The sequence below is a fragment of the Solanum lycopersicum genome, chromosome 5 (assembly GCF_036512215.1).
Source record: "Solanum lycopersicum chromosome 5, SLM_r2.1".
Lineage (NCBI taxonomy): Eukaryota > Viridiplantae > Streptophyta > Magnoliopsida > Solanales > Solanaceae > Solanum > Solanum lycopersicum.
Window position 1 is genome coordinate 16481801 of NC_090804.1, and position 18142 is coordinate 16499942.

Here is an 18142-nt window from a genome sequence, read left to right on the forward strand (position 1 = left end):
TAGCCTTCCCCGGATGATACAAGATAGTGATATCGTAGTCCTTCAGTAGTTCCATCCATCTCCTCTGTCTCAAGTTCAAATCCTTTTGAGTAAAAACATATTGTAGGCTACGATGATCCGTATAGACTTCGCACTTAACCCCATATAGATAGTGTCTCCATTGCTTTAATGCAAATACTACCGCAGCCAACTCCAAATCATGGGTCGGATAATTACGTTCATGCACCTTTAATTGCCTCGAACCATAAGCAATTACATTCTTCTCTTGTATTAGCACTGCAACCCAAACCCGAATAGGATGCATCACAATAGACAATGAAATTCTTGCCTTCCACTGGCAAGGTAATAATTGGTGCAGTAGTCAACAAGGTCTTGAGCTTCCGGAAGCTTTCTTCACACTCATCCGACCAAACAAATGGGACACTCTGCTTACTCAAATTTGTCAATTGGGCAGCGATAGAGGAAAATCCTTTGACAAATCGGCGGTAGTAGCTAGCTAGACCAACAAAACTTCTTATCTCTGTAAGATTAGTAGGTCTCTCCCTATTCTTCACTGCTTCAATCTTAGATGGATCCACCATCACTCAATCCTTAGAAACTACGTGTCCTAAGAAGGACACCGATTCTAGCAAAAACTCACACTTGGAGAATTTGGCGTAAAGCTTTTTCTCCCTCAACATTTCCAATACAATTCTCAAGTGCTCCTCATGTTCTTTATTGCTCTTTGAGTATATCAATATATCATCAATGAATACAATGACAAAGAGATCCAGATATGGCTTAAAAATTCCATTCATCAAGCTCATGAAAGCAGCAAGGGCATTTGTAAGCCCAAAAGACATTACTAAGAACTCATAATGCCCATACCTGGTCCGAAAAGCAGTCTTGGGCACATCTGTTGCCCGTATTTTCAATTGGTGGTAACCGGATCTCAAGTCGATTTTTGAGAAGGTACAAGCACCTTGCAACTGATCGAACAAATCATTTATGCGAGGAAGAGGATACTTGTTCTTGACATTTACCTTGTTCAGTTGTCTGTAGTCTATGCACATCCGAAAGCTTCCATCCTTCTTCTTCACAAACAAAACAGGAGCACCCCACGGGGATGCACTTGGTCTAATGAAGCCTCTTCCTAACAATTCTTGAAGTTGAGCCTTTAACTCTCTTAACTCAGCGGGAGCCATTCTATAAGGGGGTATAGAAATGGGGCGAGTACCCGGTTCCAGATCAATGCCAAAGTCAATATCCCTATCTGGTGGCATACCAGGAAGGTCTGCAAGGAACACATCCAGAAACTCACAGACTATTGAAACCGACTCAATAGAAGGTACTTGGGTAGTATCATCCCTGAGATGTGCCAAGAAAGCTAAACAACCCTTTCTAACCATTCTCTTAGCACGAATAAAGGAGATGATACGCACCGGAGTGGAAGTGTAGTCACCCTCCCACACTAACGGGTCTGTCTCAGGCTTGGCTAACGTCACAGTTTTAGCATTACAATCCAAGATTGCAAAATTTGGAGAAAGCCAAGTCATACCCAGAATTACATCGAAGTCAACCATTTCTAAGATAACCAAGTCTACATGAGTATTGCTCCCCACAAAATTCACCAAACAAGACCTATATACCTTTTCAACTATCACAGACTCACCCACCGGAGTAGAAACACGAATAGGCATGTCAAGCAATTCACAATGTAAATTAAGACCAGTAGCAAATGAGGAAGATACATAAGAAAATGTGGATCCAGGATCAAACAATACAGAAGCCATGCAATCACAAACCAAAAGATTACCTGTGATGACAGTATCAAATGTCTCCACTTCAGATCTCCCAGGGAAAGCATAACAATGGGCCCTATCACCTGTCTGCCCGTTGCCTCTACCATGTTGCGCTACAGTAGTTCCAGTTTGCCCGTTACCCCGGCCGTTTTGGTGACCACCATTACCTCGGCCACTACGTCCTCCCGAATAACAGCCTCTTCCATGACCACCTCTACCTCTGATTATTGGGGGTCTGTAACTCGGTTTTGGACAATTCCTCCTAATATGTACAGTCTCTCCACATCCATAACATTCTCTAGATTCAAGTATGGGTCCCTGTGAGAACGACGGAGTCTGGGGATAACTTCCATACTCAGAGAAATGTTGACCAGTCTGCGGTGGACCCCCAGCTACAGCCTGTAGTGAAGACTGAATAGGTCGGGCTGGATAACCTCCTGAACTCTGCCCTCTAGAGTAAGAACCATTAAACTCACCTCCCTTACGAAACCTTTTTGATGTCGATGCCATGGTGAAGTCATCTGGCTTCACTCCCTCCACCTCTATCACGAAGTCTACCACTTCCTGAAAGGATTTTGCTGTAGCCGCTACCTGTAAGGCTGAAATCCGAAAATCTGACCTCAACCCCTTCACAAAACGGCGAATCCGCTCTTGTGGACTAAAACAAAGTTGGGTGGCATACCTGGATAATGCACGAAACTTAGCCTCATACGCAGTGACCGACATCCTACCTTGCTCTAGGCTCAAGAACTCATCTCTCCTTTTATCCCTCAAGGTCCGGGGGATATACTTCTCCATAAATAAGCTAGAGAATGACGCCCAAGTCATTGGTGGTGCCTGTGCGGGTTGACACTCTACATGTGACCGCCACCATATTTTGGCGTTCCCTTGAAACTGATAAGTGACAAACTCAACACATAGTCGTTCTACTATACCCATCTTGTGTAGTAGCTCGTGACAGTCAACCAGAAAATCGTAGGCATCCTCAGATTCAGCACCCTTAAAGACTGGAGGTTTCAATTTCAAGAACTTACTGAAAAGTTCATGCTGGTCACTTGTCATTATAGGCCCTGTAGTCAGACGAGGAAACGTGCCTATTTCCAATGAGACATCCATGCGGGGAGCCCCAGCAGCGGCATGTTGTACCTCTGGAACCTGAGGTGTTGGTGCGGAAAACACTGGAGGTGTCTGGCCCTGGTCAGATAACCCGCTAAGATAGGCAAGAACCTGATTAATCATTTCTGGGGTAGGTTGGGGTGGTAATTCCTCATTCTGCACTTGCTCATTTTCCCCTTCCTCACCCTCCCTTACTACCTCCTCAGTCGGTGGAGGAGTCACCGCCCTAGTACCAGATGGGCTAGGTGCTTGTCCTCTTCCTCTAGAGGACGTCCCCCCGCGACCTCTACCGCGGCCTCTTGCCACTACTCCTCTTCGAGCTACAGCCCCAGTGGCTGGCTCAGATGTATCTTGTCTTGCCGGTGTCGATGTTGGCGCAGTTGTTGCTCTAGTTCTAACCATTTGCGAAATAGAGTGAAGATGGTCAGATACCAATTTGTATCACCTAGATACCAATTGGATGCAAGTAATAGCACGAAAGAAAGAAAGAAAGAAAGAATGGAATTTTCCTAAAGTCTTATAGCCTCTCAAAGAAAAGTAAAGGCGTCCCCCTACCGTTCCTTAAGACTCTACTAGACTCGTTCTTGTGTGATGAGACCAACGAACCTAATGCTCTGATACCAAGTTTGTCACGACCCAAAACGAGCCGCGAGTGGCACCCACACTTATCCTACTATGTGAGCGAACCAACCAATCTAAACCCCACCATTTCAAGCATACTGAACAAAATACAATGCGGAAGACTTAAAACTCATTAACGAAATCAATCAAATAACTTCTAAAATTTATAAATCATTATCCCCAAAATCTGGAAGTCATCATCACAAGAACATCTATCCTCAAATTACTAAATCTAAGAGTATCTAAGAAGCTAAAATAAATGAAAAGCTAGTCCATGCCGGAACTTCAAGGCATCAAGACACGAAGAAGAAGACCCAGTCCAAGCTAGAAGCATTAGCTCACTCTGAAATCCGGTGTAATGAAGACTGGCTAGAGTTGCGGTTGAGTTGAAGACGACGGTCCGTTTGCTGCACTCCACAAATAACAAAGAAAGAAACATACAAGTAGGGGGTCAGTACAAACACAAGTACTGAGTAGGTATCATCGGCCAACTCGAAATAGAAAACAGTATATACCAGATGATATCATAAAATCAACTACAATACTCAATAGGTAGCAACAACAAGTACAAAAATCATTGATAATAATGCCAAGTACACCCATGAGGACGCAAGCCTCCATATCATATTCATTTGGGAAATAGGTTCATTAAATCTGAGTATCTTAGCAAAATTCAAGATTCATTATCTTTACTATCCTGGTGTCGGAACGTGACACTCCGATCCCCTAATACTACGTGTCGGTTCGTGACACCCGATCCCCCTAATACTACGTGTCGATTCGTGACACCCGATCCCCTAATACTACGTGACGGTTCGTAACACCCGATCCCCTATTCCCATTCTTTTATTTCATCAAGCCTTCGTTTATACCAAGGCATCATCATTAACAAAGAGGGTTTTAGGTTTAAACTTCACAACCTTATCTTCCCAACCCATTAAAATACCATAATCACATCATGCAAGCATGCAATTAAGCATATAGCAGACTTTACAATACTACCCAATACATATCATTCGCTATTAGGAGTTTACTATGAAATAGCATAAAAACCATAACCTACCTCCACCGAAGAATTCGTGATCAAGAAATCTACTTTTCCAAAGCTTTGCTTTCCTCTTCGTTCCTCTCTCTCGATCGTTTCTCCCTCTCCTCTCTGTTCTTTCTGTTTTTCTTATTCCAAACCTTTCTTCTTTTACCCTAATTAGCATATAATTAAGTATAAAAGATGACAAAGTAGCCCACTAATTAATTCAAGGTTATCTCCTTTAACCCTTAAGTATTTAAATTATTAACATTAACCCACCAAATTTATAATTATAGCAGGAATAGTCCAAAACGCCGCTTAAAACAATTAACAGAAATACGACCCGGCCTTGGATTACGCAGCCTGTGACGGCCCGTCGTGCCTGCGACGATCTGTCCTGCTGCTTCCGTCATAGAGTTCAGAGACTCAATTTCTCTAAAGGGTCTGTGACGGTCCGTCGTGCCCACGACAGTCCGTCCTGTCATGTCGCCGCGAAGTTCAGAGAGTCGATTTCAGTACCCAAATTTCAGAATTCTAAGTGTTTTGGAACGAGACCCCCTCGACGGTCCATCGTGCCTATGACGGTTCGTCGTGGGATCCGTCGACCAAGACAGTTTTTCCAGAAATAAAATCTGCTGCTCAAAATGACTAAACAGGTCGTTACACCATATTGCGTTAGTTCTATCTGATTGCTGATAACTTTCTGTATAATAAGTTGGTGGTGTCCATCTGGGGTTTTAACTCTTGACCTACTAGGTCTATTCATATCTCCTGTGTTTATTTCTATTTTTTTTTTTGGTTTATTTACCTGTTCTAGAATTTCTGTATATGTCTCACTTATATCACTTATTTCTAATTTTTTAAAATTTATTGTATCTGATTCATTTTCGTTTATTTCATTTACTTCAAGATCTTCATTTTAGTTTTTGTTTCATCTCTTTTATTTCATTAGTTAATTCAAGCTCTTTATCTTTTTCTATTTGTTTTTCTTTTTGTTTAGTTTCATATAATATTTTTAACCTAGCTAATTCTTTTTCTAATTCACTTATTCTTGTATTTTTTATTTCTTCTAAATGTTGTATTTCTTGTTTTGCTTGTATTTTTATTTTTTCAATTTCTTTTGATTTGTCTATTTCTTCATTTTCTTTTGTTATTCTTATCATAGTTGTTAAACTATCTTCTAATTTTGTTGTTTCTTTTTCTAACATTAAATATAGGTTTTTTCCTATTTTCTTATATCTTCTTCCTAAATTTGAAAATATTATTTTTATTATCATTCCGTCTTGATTTTCATATGTCTTTTCGTCTACTGCAAATTCTTCTTTGTTCATTATAATTTATGTATTATATTATGTTATAACCTATATTCAAGACAATTCATTTCTAGTTCTAACATAAATATAACTTTTCTTTGTGCTAATATTGATTTATTACATACTCCTGCTAAAATATTCTCTTCTAATCTTCTTTTTCTATGTTGTAATTCTTGTCTTTTTTCAGCTATTTTTTCTGTCAATTGTTGTTTATATTTTTCTTTGTTCATATTGTTTTTTCAAATAACAAACATATTTATCAAATGATCTTTTTTATTGTTACTTGTTTTGATAAGTTGTGATAATTCATATTCTATATATAAAGGTTTCAATTTTTCCATATCTTTCGTACTTTTTTATCTATCTTGGTTTTTGTTGTTTTAGTTTCTTTGCTTGGTGTTGTATTATTCTTCATAAAATGTTTTATATAATATTCTTTTTTAAGTAGATCTAATCATTGTATTTCATTAGCATTGTTTATAATATATTCTAGATGTTCAACTTCTCGAGTTCTTAAATAATCGAATAAATTTTCAGTTAGTAATTTTTCAAGTAGATCTATGTTTTCTATGGTTTTTACCCAATATTGTAAGTATTCGTAATTTATCATTGGTCTCTGAATATATCTATATCATCATATAAATCATTTATGTCATAGTAAAATTCATCATAAAAATTATCTTGTATATCTAATTCTGTCCAACCTTGAGTTGTTACTTCTATTACCTCATATGTTACTAATAAATCATAAATTGCTCTTTTTATATCTGTATTAAGATCTTTTAAGATATAGAGTATTAATATCTTGTAGTTAACATCATCGTATAGTAGGTAAGTATTCATTTTTATTATTTTCCACTTTCGCTAAAATTTTATTCCTTCCAACCTCTTAGTAGATTATACTTATTTATTATGTAATAATAATAATGGTTTAATAATATTATAACAAGTTTAGATATTTCAAATATTATATTAAGTTTTTCGTTTAAATATGGGAAAATGCATAAGTACCTCCTCAACTTATGTATGAAATCCCAAAGACATTTGTACTATACTATGGTCCTATTACCTCCTTGAACTTATTTTATAAATAACTTTCTACCCCTTTTCGGTCTATGTAGCACTAGTTTGAAAAAAAAGTCAATAGACGTTGAGTCCCAAAAGATAGTGTCATGTAAGCTGAAAAGGGATAGAAAATTATTTATAAAATAAGTTCAGGGAATAGTAGGACCTTAGTATAGTATATGTTTGTCTCTAAAATTTTGCGCATAGATTGAGAGAGTACTTATGCATTTTTTGTTTAAATATTTGAGATTTATTGTTTTACTATTTGGTATGAGTACCACAATTCATTATATTTGGATTATTATATCAGAAAGTTAATATGTTACTTATTTCAGATTCAATTGTTTTACTATTTGGTACGAGTATCACAACTCATTATTATTTGGACTGTTATATCAGGAAACTTAATATGTTTACTTATTTCAAATTCATTGCTTTACTATTTGGTATAAGTACCACAATTCATTATTATTTGAATTATTATATCAGGAAACATAATTTTCAATACTTATAAATACACTTTGATAATTACTTATTTAAAATCATTAAGTAAGATTATCGTACATAGCGAGCTTCCACAACAAATATAGTGGTCATAATCGAGAATTGAAACTGATGCATATTACACAAATATTGTCTTTTAAGGAAGTATTAGTATTAAATATTTGAACCTAATAACATTAAAATGTAACTCATTTTATACATTTTACCCATCTAACTAAATATAGTTATTCAATTTACAGTTGTGACAGTAACTAACCATTTAACACTCAACAAAGAAGTCATTCAAATTGGATGAGTGTTACCTTCATCAATTTCAATTTTTACTCCTTTTTTATTTTTGTTATTGATTGCATTATGTTTTTAATATAACTTATATCGCCTATACTATTTGCTTGAGATACCCGTACAATGTACGTATTCAGAAACTATTCTATTATATCAATAAGCATACAAATAAATGAATATATGATCTATTAAATTATTTGTTAAAATTGAATGCATAATTGTTTATAATAAATATTTTATCTAAACATAATTAATAAATATAATTCCATGGTTAATAGTATGTATCTCATTACATAAGATGTGAGAGGCAGAGATGAGGATGATGAATAGACATGCTCGCAGATAAGATTAGAAAGTCAAGATATCTAGGATGAGATCGGAGTGATATTTGTAATTGAAAAAACGAGGCATATTAAGAGAAGATGCGTATATTTTTTGATGAGGAGGTAAGTATGAGAGGTTGACAAAGGTGGGTTTAGATAACAAGATTTGAAAGTCACGATTTAGGAGCAAGGTTAAAATATAGTACAATGTGTCTCACTTATGGGCGACAAATGGTTGGATTGGATCGAATTTGAATGGATTGGATATAGATTGAACAAAAATGGGTTGAATTACAATCCATCCAAATAAAATATGGGTAAATATAGATTTGGTCAAATATGATTTGGGTAAAATGGTTTCAACCCATTTTAAAAAATCTGTTTTTCAAAAAAAAAAAAAATTACCCCCTCCCCGGGCACCCCCACCCCCCAGGGTGCCCCCTTCCCCTCCACCTTCCACAAACCTACCACTAAATTTTTTATTTTTCAAAAATTAAAAAAAATTGTTTTTGCAAAAAAAAAAAAGAAAAGAAAAGAATTTACCCCCTACCTCAATTCTCCCCCACCTTCCACCAATTTACCCCTACAATTTTTTTTTTCAAAAATAAGAAAAAGATTGAGCCCTCCCTCCGCCAACCCCCCGCGACTTCACCCCACCTTCCACCAACCTACCCTTAGTTTTTTTTTTAAAAAAACAAAAAAGAAACTAATTTTGCAAAAAAAAAAAAAAAAAAAAAAAAACACCCCCCACCACCTTCTACAACCTACCTTTAATTTTTTTTTCAAAAATAAAAAAAAAATATTTCTAAAAAATAATGTTAAATTTTTATTTTTTAGCATAATTAAGAATTTGAGTGAAAGTGAAAATTAGTGATTTATTATGGGTCAAATATGGATATCCATATTTAACCTATTTTGACCAAATTTGTAGAGACTGTTAGAATAGATTGAAGCCTATATTTCATCAATTAAAGTAGAAAAATATGAGTGATCTAAGCCATTAAATATAATCAAAATGAACTCACTTTATTAATACGGGCTGAAATTGTCATCTGTAGTCTCACTCTCCTACAGGCATTGTTCTCATAATTTCTTGTTCTTCAACTACGGCTTCTACTTCTGTTTCGTATGCTTCTTTTATCACACTATTCTTCTCTATATGATATGCTATCCTTTCTCTAATATTCTCTATATCATACTGTCTTGTTATGCATTATTTGAGTCGAGGATCTCTCGAAAATAATTTGTCTCTATCTTTAATATATAGGGATAAAATTTGTGTACATTCTATCTGATTTTAGAACACACTTATGGCAGTACACTAGGTATGCTATTATTGTAAATATCCACGAGCTTACGCCTCATGTATCGAGGCTGTCCTATACTATGTAGAATGCCCCACCTTATGTTGGGCTATTGCCCATGTTCCAGCCAAAGGCCCATGGACTAATCCTACTTGAAAAAGGATTGGAATTATTCTCTTTATTTGGTTTCCAATTCTATTAGGAAAAGGATTGGAATTGTAATCCTATTTGTAGTTGGTTTTGACTTTGTAAGGAAAAGCACAATTCTATAAATAGAGGATGATTTTGAGAGAATAATTAATTTCTCGTTGGTATTGTCTTTGAAAGACATTAGAACATAAGAGAGGTTTTTGAGAGCTTTCAACTAGAGAAAAAAGAGAGAAAGAAAAGGGTTCTTTTGCTGCAGTCTTTTTCTCCGACAAGCAACGTTCAGATCGTGTTTACCAATTAACTAATCGTTGGATCGGGCGGAAATTTGGACTGAGTGTTCCTGACATCTTGGTAGTTGATGTGAACGGTAGAGATCAGATTCGGAGGTCAGCAAGATCCTGTTTTAGGTCCCGAATAGAAGCTAGGTTTGAGTGGTGTTTCTTTCTATTTATCTTTTGTTGGTGTAGCTATTGTTTGTTCTCTTTTGGAACTTGTTGTGTAGCCATTAGAAGAATATTTGTAACCCTCTTATTGGTCTAGTGAATTAATTTGGATCTTGTCGATCCCGTGGTGGTTACCTTCGATTTGAAGGGTTTTTCCACGTTAAACTTGGTGTTCTTTATTGTTAGATTTTCGGTTTCATATTTTCGTCACAACAAATGGTATCAGAGCTAAGGTCATCTATATGGAGGGGAATATGAGCAAGATAGTATGTCTAAAAGGAAGAAACTACAACATATGGAAAATCAAGATGAAAGATTTATTGTTCGTGAAGAAGATACATCTTCCAATTTTCTCTGCTCATAAACCCGCAGAATGTGAACGATGAAAATTGGGAATTTGAGCACCAACAAGTATGTGGATATATAATACATTGGGTTGAAGATAATGTTCGCAACCATATTGTGAATGAGACACATGCTAGAACATTGTGGAAAAAGTTAGAGACGTTTTACGCTTCAAAAACTGGCAATAACAAGTTGTTCTTGTTAAAGCAATTGATGGCCTTTAAATACAAGGAGGGAAGTCCTATTCTTGATCATATAAATGATTTTCAGGGTATTCTTGATCAGCTATCAGGAATGAGTGTTAATTTTGATGATGAAATACAAGGACTTTGGCTTCTTAATACTCTATCGGATTCTTGGAAAACTTTTCGTATTTCTTTAACAAATTCTGCCACTGGTGGAAAGGTGACTATGGAATATGCAAAGAGTGGTGTTTTGAATGAAGAGGTTAGAAGAAAATCTTAAGACACATCTTCACATTCAGATGTTCTATATACAGAAGATCGAGGGAGACATAAGACAAGAGATCCGAGGAGTAGAGGTAAAAGTAGAAGCAAGTCAAAATTCAAGAATCCAAATATTATATGTTATCATTGTGGAAAGAAAGGACATATCAAAAGATTTTATAAACAATTGAAGCAAGATCTTAAAGAAGGGAAGAAGGAAGAAAACAATGAAAATAATGTTGTTGTTGTTGTCCAAGATGACTTCTCTTCGCTTGTGATAAAGACGTCATCAATTTTGTATCTCAAGATACAAGTTGGATAGTAGATTCTGGAGCTACATCACATGTCACACCAAGAAAAGACTTATTTTCATCTTATACTTCTATTAACTCTGAGGTGTTAAAGATGGGTAATGCTTGTGAGGTTAAGGTGTTTGGTGTTGGCACTGTTTGTTTGAAAACCAATATTGGTTCAACGTTGGTCCTTCAGAATGTCAAGCATGCTCCAGACATTCCAATAAATTTGATCTCTCTAGGACAACTAGATGATGATGGCTATCATAATGACTTTTGCAATGCCCAATGGAAGCTCACCAAAGGCTCACTGATTTTAGCTCGAGGAAGAAAACATTCAAATTTATACGTGACACAAGGATCGATTCTTGGTGACTCTATAAATTTGATGGAGAGCGAGACTTTATCAGAATTGTGGCACAAGAGGCTTAGTCATATGAGCGAGAGGGGGATCACCTATTTGGCTAAGAAGAATTGCTTGCTGGTATGAAACAAGCAAAAGTGAAAAGATGTGTTCATTGCTTAGCAGGGAAACAGAAAAGAGTTTCTTTTCACAGTCATCCTCCTTCAAGAAAGTCTGAGCTATTGCAGCTAATACACTCAGATTTGTGTGGTCCTTTCAAAGTGAATTCAAAAGGTGGTGCACTTTACTTTGCTACTTTCATTGATGATCATTCTCGCAAGATTTGGGTATATCCTTTAAAATCCAAAGATCAAGTGCTTGATGTGTTTAAATAGTTCAAGCCTTATCTGAGAGACAAACGGGAAAGAAATTAAAATGTATTCACACTGATAATGGTGGTGAGTATATTGGTCCCTTTGATAACTACTGCAAATCGCAAGGAATACTTCATCAGAAGACTCCTCCAAAGACTCCTCAATTAAATGATTTGGCAGAGAGGATGAACAGAACTTTAGTTGAGAGAGTTAGATGTGTGCTTTCAGAGGGTAAACTTCCAAATTCTTTTTAGGCTGAAGCCTTAACACTGTTGCTTATGTTATCAATTTGTCTCATGTTGTTGCTTTGGATGGTGATGTTCCAAACAGAGTTTGGTTTGATAAGGATGTTTCTTATGATCACTTGAAAGTGTTTGGGTGTAAAGCTTGTGTGCATGTTCCAAAAGATGAGAGGTCGAAATTGGATGTTAAAACTAAGCAATGTATCTTCATTGGTTATGGTCAAGATGAGTTTGGATATCGCTTTTATGATCCAATTGATAAGAAACTCATTAGAAGTCGTGATGTTGTGTTATTTGAAGATCAAACTATTGAAGATATTGACAATACTAAGAAACTAGATTCTCATACTGATGAGAGCTTAGTTGATGTTGATCCAATTCCTATTATTGATACATCTTTTGCACATGAGGGAACCCAAGGTAATGATCAAGATAATGATGAGAGTGTAGAACATATAATTGTTCCTACTGATGATGTTGTGGTTGATAATCAACCAACTCATGTTGGGATGACTGCTTCAGATGCTCCAGAAACTTCTTGTAGAAGATCTACTAGAGAGAAGTGAAGTTCAACACGTTATTCTCATGATGAGTATATTTTATTGACTAATATGGGAGAACCTGAAGGTTATGATGAAGTCATGTTGGATAATCATATAGATAAGTGGAAAGAACTCATCGTAGACAATCATGAGTTTTGTAGAAGTGTGGCAGGCAGGAAACCTGTCAAAAGTTCCTCCACTTGAAGTCCATTTGGCCCCTTGGCTGGAGGGGGAATTGTAATCCTATTTGTAGTTGATTTTGACTTTGTAAGGAAAAGCACAACTCTACAAATAGACAATGATTTTGAGAGAATAATTAATTGCTCATTGGTATTGTCTTTGAAAGATGTTAGAACATAAGAGAGGTTTTTGAGAGACCTTTCAACAAGAGAAAAAGAGAAAGAAAAGGATTCTTTTGCTGCAGTCTTTTTCTCCCACCAGCAATGTTCAGATCGTGTTTTCCGATAAACTAACCGTTGGATCGGGCTGAAATTTGGACTGAGTGTTCCTGACATCTTGGTGATTAATTTGAACGGTGGAGATCAGATTTGAAGGTCATAAAGATCCTTTTTTAGGTCTCGAACAAAAGCTAGGTTTGGGTGGTGTTTCTTTCTATTTATGTTTTGTTGGTGTAGCTATTGTTTGTTATCTTTTGGCACTTGTTGTGTAGTCATTAGAAGAATATTTGTAACCCTCTTATTGGTCTAGTGAAGCAATTTGGATCTTGTCGATCCCGTGGTGATTACCTTCGGTTTGAAGGGTTTTTCCACGTTAAACTTGGTGTTCTTTATTGTTAGATTTTCGATTTCATCTTTTCGTCACAACACCTTAGGCTCCGGCCTTTTAAACCACTGCTTTTTAGTTGCAAAGTATAGTTTTAAGACTTTGGATCAGGGTCTAATGATCATCTTGAAATTAATCCTTTCTCGTGATGTATGACTAATGTCTAATGAGTTAAAACCAAATTTAATGATGTTTTCAGTCATGTTAAATCAATTTTTTGAATTAAATATGGATTAAAGTGTCTCCATCGTGGTCAATTGTTCAATAAATTCTCAGTACAGAGAATAAATGATAAAAATATCACAACTTCTGATGATAAGTAGTGTCAGAAATTGCCCTTTCAAAAGCAAATAGACTACATCTAGAAAGGTGGATTAATCAGAGCTTATTACTAAGGTAATTTAAAAAAAAAAAAGAAGGAAAAAATGACTTAATTACAAGTTACAAGTAACATTTATTTCAAAACTGGAAAGATTCACAGCAAAAATCAGAAAACCTTTGACAGAAAAAAATCATCATATGTTAGTTCCATTTGTATATGCTAATTTAGTTGAATTGGATTTTCCATTCAACTGTTGAAAGTTGCTCTTCTTTAACTTGTTGAAAATTAAGTACTATGTTAACTCCTATTCTTGAACTCTTATATTCAATCTTCTTAGCCAGATGGAGTGGACAATCATATTTAAAAGATCAAACCTTTTAGGAGATCCATCATTGATCACAAAATGTCTTTGTACTTGCTTCACTCTCCTATGCATTCTCAAATACTGACTCTGAGAAATGCTCATTAGAATCTTCTTAATATTTGGTATGTCCTTCACACCAATAGTCACAGAGAACGCATTCCAATTTAAGACATCACTAAATGGTGGCACATAGTTGTCTGATATCAAGACAGGTATACATTCTGCATATATCGCTTCGACAACTCTTGGACTTGCAACTTCATATCCACTTGGACATAAACAGAACCTGCTGTTCTTCAACATGGTTTCATAAGATTTGTCATTTGGAAGTTTTTCATAAACCAACATATCTTCATCTTTTCCTTTCCATTGTTCTAGTAGATGGTGTCTTATGTTACCATGTAAACCACCAGCAAAGAATGCTAGGATTGATCTTCTTGATGGTGAGGGACCTCCAATGAGTCCTTTGATATCACCCGTCTTGAGATTGATTTCCGGTAAGGATACATCTTTTAGAGGATTAAAACCTTCTGAAGTATTGGCATTGCATAGAACTCTTATGGAGGTGTTGAATAGATGTGGAACATATGAAGTCAAATGTGGCCCCTGTAGATCATCAATACAAAAGGTTTTCATCAAAATAGGCAAATTTGATGACGATTTATATGTTCATCCGACTTTCCTTTTTAGTATGTTTCATACATAATGTTTCTTTCTCGACAATTCTTTAAGTTCAACTTTACACATGACATGTTTGAGATGACAGAATTAAACGACATTTTGATACATTTCTTACTTTGTTAAACTCCGTGTCAAGTCAAAACAGACAAATAAATTGAAACAGAAAGAAAGAGTATGTCAGAGTCTGAAACTTAGTTGACTCTAGAGAATTTGCTTACCCAATCATGACAAGAGAGCATGAAGTGATCAGCACCAAGACTTCTGTTCCAAAAAGAATGTCTTTCAGAAATGACTTTGACATAATCAGCAACAGTCCTACCAAGGGCATGCATATCATGGGCACCAGGGACAAAAAGGTATTGAACCATTACAACTACACTGAATGGTAGAAAATACACCAAGGCCTCATCTGGATTTTTTGTTCGATAAAGGCTCCCCCTTTCCATTTCATGTATAAATCTTCCCTCTGTTGAATATATACTCCTACACGGACCATTATGGAATATTGGAGGTTCTCCTTCTTCATACACATATACCTTGAAGTTCTTCTCCATTTCAAGATAGCTCCTACCAACATTTTCGCGAAAGATACAAATTATGAACACAACATTACTGTAGATTTAGTTTAAATTCTATGCGCTAACGGTTTATACACAACCATTTCATATATAAAGTATTCGTAAATCTCTATGATAAACATTAACCGATAACATGATAAAATGGTAGTTTATATGACTCATTATGTGAGGTCAAACCAATAAAGCTTGTACTGGACTGGTAGCTACTCCAATATCTTTAATCATATGTCTTGGATTTGACGAAGTGGCATTTGTTAGAGTATTGAACTTTCCGGCACAAAATGTGAATTTAGTTTGACTCTAATACAGATACTGCACATCGAATGAGAAACAAAAAAAAATTGTGAGAGGTAGAATTAGTAGTACCGGTGGAAGGAATTTGCATTATGGTACATGGGGCCTTGAGGAACATAATCAGGGTCATGATGGTTAGATATCATACTCCCATTTCTAGCAGCTTCTCTTATTGATGATCTGGATTTTGCCAAAATTGCTTCAAGCCTTTCTAACCTTCTATACATTTTAAGTACCTCTTTAGTTGCATTATCACCATGTTCTCCTCCTTCATTAGATATATCCTTCTCAATCTCTTCTTCTCCTTCATTTGATTTATCCCTCTCAATGTCTTCTCCTCCTTCCTTCTATTTACAAGTTAACAAAGCACAATAAGAAAAAAAATAGATGAATTCGATTCGCTGAAGGTTACACAATCACGTTACTTAAAAAAGAAAATAAATCAAAATATTTTTTCAAAGAAAACAAGTTCCTTAAAAATGAAGATAATTACTAAGAAAAACGAGTTTCATAAATGGTCTTGCAAACTTATTGTCCCCTCTTCACATCCCTTCCCCTCCAAAACACCCACTCCTCCACCTTTTTCCCATCAGTGTTTAACCAAAAAATAAGTAAAAGATTCGCTTATTTTTCAAGAAAATATTTACCTTTATACTTAACATGGACAACCATAAAGTAAACACAATCATTAAACGTTAATATACTAAGGCTGACAATATTGTATATGAAATATATCCTCAGTATGCACATGCATAAGAAAGAAAAATACAACAATATATAAAACAAGGGAAAAGTAGGATTTACTTGGGGAGGTTGATGAGGAATTGACTCTTCTTCAACTACCAAATTCTCATGAAATGAATTATTGTTGAAAGGAGAAGTAAAAGATGAAGAAGCCTCATGTTGCTCTTCATAACTACTTAAAGACCTTAAAGAATAAGAGTTAAAGATTCCAATAGACTTCCATTTCCAAACAGAAGAAAATGGCACAAAAGATGAACTACTTTGTTGACCTATTAATGTACAAGCAATAATTGAAAGAAGAACCAAAGGAATGAAGACCAAAAGAGCCAAATTAGATGACAAAAATGAAGGCAATTGCAACTTCTTGAAAGACCACATTTTCCAATTTTTTGCATGCCCACTATACTCTCTTTAAATTTAAATAAATAAAAATAAGAACGTTCTGAGATTCATTACTTCATTTCAACTTATTCTTTGCTGCAAAATTGCATTATTCTTGCATATCATGTGTTTAAAATAAGCTAAAAAGGGCACTTGCTAAGTAGCCAACACTTTTATGGGGATCTTCTCCTCGAAAAGTTCCCTTAAAGTTTAAGCAATGGAAATTTTATGCTTACTTTTGTCCTTTTTCGTTTGCAAATAGTTCAATTCCCAAAATCTAATTTTCACCCTTTTATGCTTTTCTGATGTAAATGCTCAAGATAAAATTATTTTTTTTGAATTTTAATCTTTATACTCCATTCCTCCACCTTTATTTGTCATATTAAGCTTTTCAAAAAGTCAATTTGATTTATTTTTAAAGTTAAATTTTATTACATTAATTTAATTTTTAATCAAAAAAATTAGATATTCAAAAACTATACAAAATGTATTATAAATTGCAATTTTTTACACACACACACATACATACATACATACATACATACATACATACATACATACATACATACATATATATATATATATATATATATATATATATATATATATATATATATATATATATATATATATATATATATATATATATATATTCTAAAATACTAGTCAAAGTTTTATAATTTTGACTCTAAAAATAGAAAATATGTCAATTAATAATTGAGGGAGAATATAATAATTATTCTTACAAAATTACAAATATCTTAATAAAATCGATATTCAATAAAGATAGATTATATTTTAAGACATAAATAAAAATGAATTATGAATATTCTTCATAATTAATATTTTTTAAAAGACATATAAAAGTACAAATAATTTTAGACGGAGATAGAGGGAGTATTAATAAAAAATGAAATGAATACCGCTCTAAATCAATTTCATGTATAAAAGTTATTACCATTATCTTAAACTTTAAAATTCGAAAAGAATAACTACTTCTCCATCTTAATATTTTTGTTGACTATACACACTTTTGAATATTTAAACGGTTATTTATTATAATAAACATAATTTTAACAGTAATAAATATTCATACTAACATATATTATGTAATTAGATTCAATATTATCTAAGATTTTAGGAATATTTAAGAGTGTTAATTGTCTCTACAAGTATATTTTGAAAAGGGTTAAATATTTCTATACTATTGTAAATGATTTATATATAATTTCCTTGTATTTTGGGGTTATATATATTTCTCCCATTATACTTTAATACATATATGTCCTTAATTTTAACAGACATATTAACTTACAAGTCCAAAAAAATCCATTCCCAAAATTTTAATTATCAAAATTCATTTGAAACCCACTCATTTCCTATTGACCCACCTTCAAAGAAACTCATTTTCTTAAGTCTTATCTTCTTTATCTAGAATTTCCATAGAATCAGGCCTCAACCATCATGAAATATCACTA

At 34.5% G+C, this 18142-nt stretch overlaps 2 protein-coding genes across 2 annotated transcripts; both read right to left on the reverse strand.

Annotated features, from left to right (window-relative positions):
* Window positions 1-218: 218 nt before the first annotated feature.
* Window positions 219-581, reverse strand: LOC138348678 (uncharacterized mitochondrial protein AtMg00860-like). The gene has a single exon (XM_069298248.1). The coding sequence runs from the start codon at window positions 579-581 to the stop codon at window positions 219-221; it is 363 nt and encodes a 120-aa protein (XP_069154349.1).
* Window positions 582-13708: 13127 nt separating this feature from the next.
* Window positions 13709-16732, reverse strand: LOC101253487 (probable glycosyltransferase At5g03795). The gene is made up of 4 exons (XM_004239488.5): window positions 16344-16732; window positions 15612-15886; window positions 14886-15234; window positions 13709-14592 (listed from the first exon to the last, which is right to left on the reverse strand). The coding sequence occupies exons 1-4, from the start codon at window positions 16659-16661 to the stop codon at window positions 13927-13929; spliced, it is 1608 nt and encodes a 535-aa protein (XP_004239536.3). The 5' UTR covers window positions 16662-16732; the 3' UTR covers window positions 13709-13926.
* Between the last annotated feature and the right edge of the window lie 1410 nt (window positions 16733-18142).

What these genes read in the sequence shown, in the direction of transcription:
- LOC138348678 (XM_069298248.1), bottom strand. Translation starts at nt 581, where the DNA reads ATGGTGGATCCATCTAAGATTGAAGCAGTGAAGAATAGGGAGAGACCT.
- LOC101253487 (XM_004239488.5), bottom strand. Translation starts at nt 16,661, where the DNA reads ATGTGGTCTTTCAAGAAGTTGCAATTGCCTTCATTTTTGTCATCTAAT. An exon ending in TTCCTCATCAACCTCCCCAA is followed by an intron (nt 15,887 to 16,343) that starts GTAAATCCTACT and finishes ACTTGTAAATAG; the next exon opens with AAGGAAGGAGGAGAAGACAT. An exon ending in TGCTCTCTTGTCATGATTGG is followed by an intron (nt 14,593 to 14,885) that starts GTAAGCAAATTC and finishes GATGATCTACAG; the next exon opens with GGGCCACATTTGACTTCATA.